This window comes from Crocodylus porosus, unplaced genomic scaffold (genome assembly GCF_001723895.1).
Source record: "Crocodylus porosus isolate Cpor-Errol unplaced genomic scaffold, CroPor_comp1, whole genome shotgun sequence".
Classification (NCBI taxonomy): domain Eukaryota; kingdom Metazoa; phylum Chordata; order Crocodylia; family Crocodylidae; genus Crocodylus; species Crocodylus porosus.
Window position 1 is genome coordinate 15,842,126 of NW_017728928.1, and position 4,213 is coordinate 15,846,338.

Genomic DNA, 4,213 nt, shown 5'->3' on the forward strand with positions numbered 1-4,213 from the left:
CGCGTCGGGCGGGCCGGAGGGCGGGGGCGGCCACCTGCTCCTCACGGCGGCCTTCGGCACCCTGCTGTCCTGCATGTACGTGGCCGGGGTGGCGGGCAACGTGTACACGCTGGCGGTGATGTGCCACTCCGCGCGCTGCGCCGCGCCCATGTACAGCTCCATCGTCAGCCTGGCGCTGGCCGACCTGCTCTACCTCTCCACCATCCCCTTCGTGGTGTGCACCTACCTGGCCCAGGACTGGTACTTCGGCGACCTGGGCTGCCGCCTCCTGCTCAGCCTGGACCTGCTCACCATGCACGCCAGCATCTTCACCCTCACCCTCATGTGCGCCGAGCGCTACCTGGCCGTCACGCGGCCCCTGGACACCCTCAAGCGCTCGCAGGGATACAGGAAGGCCACGGCGGGGGCCGTGTGGTCCGTCTCGCTGCTCCTCACCCTGCCCATGATGCTGATGGTCACCCTGAGCGAGGGGGGCAAGGCGGGGGGCAGGGTGAAGAGGATGTGCGCCCCGACCTGGAGCGTGGACGCCTACAGGACCTACCTGACCGTGCTGTTCAGCACCAGCATCATGGCCCCAGGGATAATCATTGGCTACCTGTACACCCGCCTGGCCAGGACCTACCTGGAGTCCCAGAGGAACCCGCCCCACAAGAAGGAGAACAAGCGGTCCCCCCGCCAGAAAGTGCTCATCATGATCTTCACCATCGTGCTGGTCTTCTGGGCTTGCTTCCTGCCTTTCTGGATCTGGCAGCTGGTGCGGCTCTACAACAGCTCCCTGCAGCTGACTTTGCAAACCCAAAAGTGCATTAACTACCTAGTGACCTGCCTGACTTACAGCAACAGCTGCATCAACCCCTTCCTGTACACCCTGCTCACCAAGAACTACAGGGAATACCTCCGCAACCGGCACCGCAACTTCTACAAGTTCACCTTGTCCTTCCGCAAGAGGAGCTCCAACCTGCAGTGCTCCTGGGGAAGGTCCATGTCCTCCCGCAACCAGCATGACTATGGCTCAGAGCCTCTGGGCATGGCGACAACGAAGGACAAGTGATGAGGGTGAGAAACTCCAGACACCAAAACTAGGGGAACGTCAGTCTGAGGTAAGGCTTCTGGGGCCCTTAGAGCCAGGAGGCACAGCCCCCTCTGCTCTCTGGGTACCTGACATAGCTTGGGTACTTTGTTTAGCCCTCTAGGAAACTGTTTCCAAGTTTTACCTAGTTTCACTGTGCTGCTGCTCTGCACTTGTTTAACACTGCTTCCAGGTAACAGCTCATGTGCTTCTGCAGCAGAACTCCCAATCCATGGCTAGATGTGTAGAAGGCTAAAATAGCCCTGGTCTCAATTTGGCTGCGAGGCTCAGCTCTGCACTCCACATTACTGCTATCTGTTGAAAATGTGCCTCGGAAGACTTTTAAATCCCTTTTTCTATTTCCTTTTAGATTTGATCTCTCTCTTACAGTATGTTCTACAGTTTGATCACTCTTCTCAGGAGCTGGGAAGGGCACTATTTTTAAATTCACTGTAGCAGAAATGCCAGCCCCAACAGCTCAAAACCCTGAGGTCAAGGTCTCAGAAATCATGCAATTTTTAAAAATAAATGTGTATTTGTAACTGATTGTTTTAAACTACTAGGATGTGCATTTTCAAGTCTTTCTCTGCAATTATGAGGGTTAGAAATCTACTGCGGGGGGGAAGCTTATCTCTCTTATACTCTCACAACTCCAGGAGCTAGGACTTTACGAAAAAGTCTCATGATAAAATTGTGAGAGTTGGCAAGAGTTTTGTGTGGCAATGCATTAAAGGGATGACTGTGCCAGATTAAGAGTCTACTTGAAGTCTGCATGAATTTCATCTACAAACAAGGTAAGAAAGAAATACTAAGATAATAATATGGATTTATTTCTGAATTCTTTGATTCAACAACTACACAGCTACCTTGGGACTACTGACTGCATTTTCTGGAGAAAAGGAAGGTTTGCTCAGAAATAGGTGTAATAGAATAAATTCAATTGTGGCGTAACTCCATTGAAGGCATTTTGCCTCATTATAGTCTAGCAATTTTCCCTGATATCCCATGGTAAACTCCAGCATATATATTTCAGAATTATGCTGGTAGTAGGCTTTTTTAAGGCTAAAACCTTGAATTATTAATATTATTGAGAAGTTCATCAAGGGATTTCTCACGTATGGCCACAAGTGATGAGGGCAAGAAACACTCTGATCACTTGTGCACCCAGCATAGGCGCATGTAATTATGAGAGCCACAGATCCCCCTGACTACTATCCAGGAGCAATCAGTGCAATGCAGAGTGGAAACAGATGTTTCTAAGCTGTGCGTCCTCTCCTTTGAACATAGGTCACTCTCCTGAGATAACTCAAAGCACTGAGAGGGCTGCTGTAGTTTATGCCATTTGCTGATGACCTCAAGGGACTCCTACAGCAGCTGAAGATTTACAGAGACCCAGCCATTCCTATTTTCCTCTAGAAACACCGCAACCCTAGTTCAGTCAGAAAGATGCATTGCATAGGAGCTACTATATCAACTCCATGGTACTGGAGGATTTCTCTCCGGTCAGAGGCTCCTCCCATGGCCATGTAAGCCAACTTTAAGCCAGCCTTATGCTAGAGAGGCACAAATTCACTCAGCACTCCCAAAGGGTTGGGACCAGAGAATCCAACCCAACCATGTGCTGGGCTTTATACCTTAGACTTGAAAAGTATTTTAAAATAGTAAAAGAAAAAAGAAATCAAGGTATATATTGAATATGTATACCAAAGAAGCATGGTATGGATGCATGCTATATATGCATATACCACCCACAAGTCAAGCTTTCTTTTATATAGATACAGCATTTACTTTGCATTTCATGAAACATGTGAACATCTTGAACTACCTCTAACACAGTGCTTTTCTTAAAGCCACATATACACCACTTTATCATGCAATGTTAAAGTATTGAATAGAATATCTAGCTAGGTAATGCAGAATTAGTTCTAATATGCTCATTACTGCATCTGAGTACCAAAACACAGATCATGTTTAGAGGAGACATTGCATCATTTATCATTCCTTAACTTTTTTTTTTCACATTTCTGAGCCTGGAAAATAAGCCTCATTGAAATGAATCTAGATGAAGATTTATTCTGAAAGGAAGTATTAGAAGTTTAGGCTGCATGTTTCACACAACCTAACTGCTAACTGGGGGGAGGACCACTGCTGTCAAGGAATGAAACAAAATACCTGATGTGAGGGTTATAACTACACATCTGGATGGAGCTGCATTAGTTGCAGCTTGCTCACATCTAAGCAAAAGAGGTTATTTCCTCATGGCCATACAAGGAAAAATCTATACTGATTTGAGACTGACCAAGAGAGGTGTTTAGATCCCTGATTTGATTTTCATCAAAGAAGAGGTTATGTTGCTTGATGGAAACTGTCATATCATGTCTTCAGGTGATTTCCAGCCCCAGTATATGAGGATATCTTTTATTAAGTCTTTCAAAGGTCTGTAAAGTTTAATGGGTATGATTTGAACCCCAGACTTTTGGCACTAGAGAATGAAAAATTACATCACACAGGGCCAGTCTATGTGTGCCCCTCTTCAAAAGGAAGTACTAAATGATGGCCCAATAACAGCCCATACTGTGCCATCCGTGCAGTGCAGGGTTATTTTTAGCCGCTACATCGCCATAGAGACGCAATGTACCAAGGGAGTGCGTTGCTATGGCGACATAGCTGCAGCGTTACAGTTTTTGCCCACTGATACTACATCGCTGTAGCGTGTTGCTACAGTGACATAGCATTATGTGTGGACATGCCCATAAAGTTTCACAGTTTCTAGGGTCAGAAGGGACTTGAGCAGATCATCAAGTCCGACCCCCTGCCATGGCAGGGAAGAGTACTGGGGTCAAATGACCCCAGCAAGGAGTTCATCTAGCCTCTTCTTAAAGACCCCCAGGGTAGAAGCCAGCACCGCTTCTCTTGGAAGTTGGTGCCAGACCCTAGCCGCCCTGACCGTGAAGTAGGACCTCCTGATGTCTAGTCTGAATCAACTGTCACAAGCTGGCAGAGAGTAATTCCTGGTCACTCCTGGCAGTGCTCGGGGGAACAGGGACTTTCCCAGTGCCTGCTGGTCCCCTCTGACCAGTTTGTAACAGGCCACTAGATCCCCCCTCAGCCTTCTCTTGTGGAGGCTGAACAGGTTCAGGTCCC

The 4,213-nt window shown here is 47.9% G+C and overlaps 1 protein-coding gene across 1 annotated transcript; it reads left to right on the forward strand.

Moving 5' to 3' along the window:
- Position 1: 1 nt before the first annotated feature.
- On the forward strand, positions 2–1,090 carry LOC109315225 (urotensin-2 receptor-like; the record flags this gene model as incomplete). Its single annotated transcript, XM_019542822.1, has 1 exon — positions 2–1,090. A coding segment is annotated over one exon (1,050 nt), but the record flags the coding sequence as incomplete, so codon positions are not given.
- Positions 1,091–4,213: the final 3,123 nt, after the last annotated feature.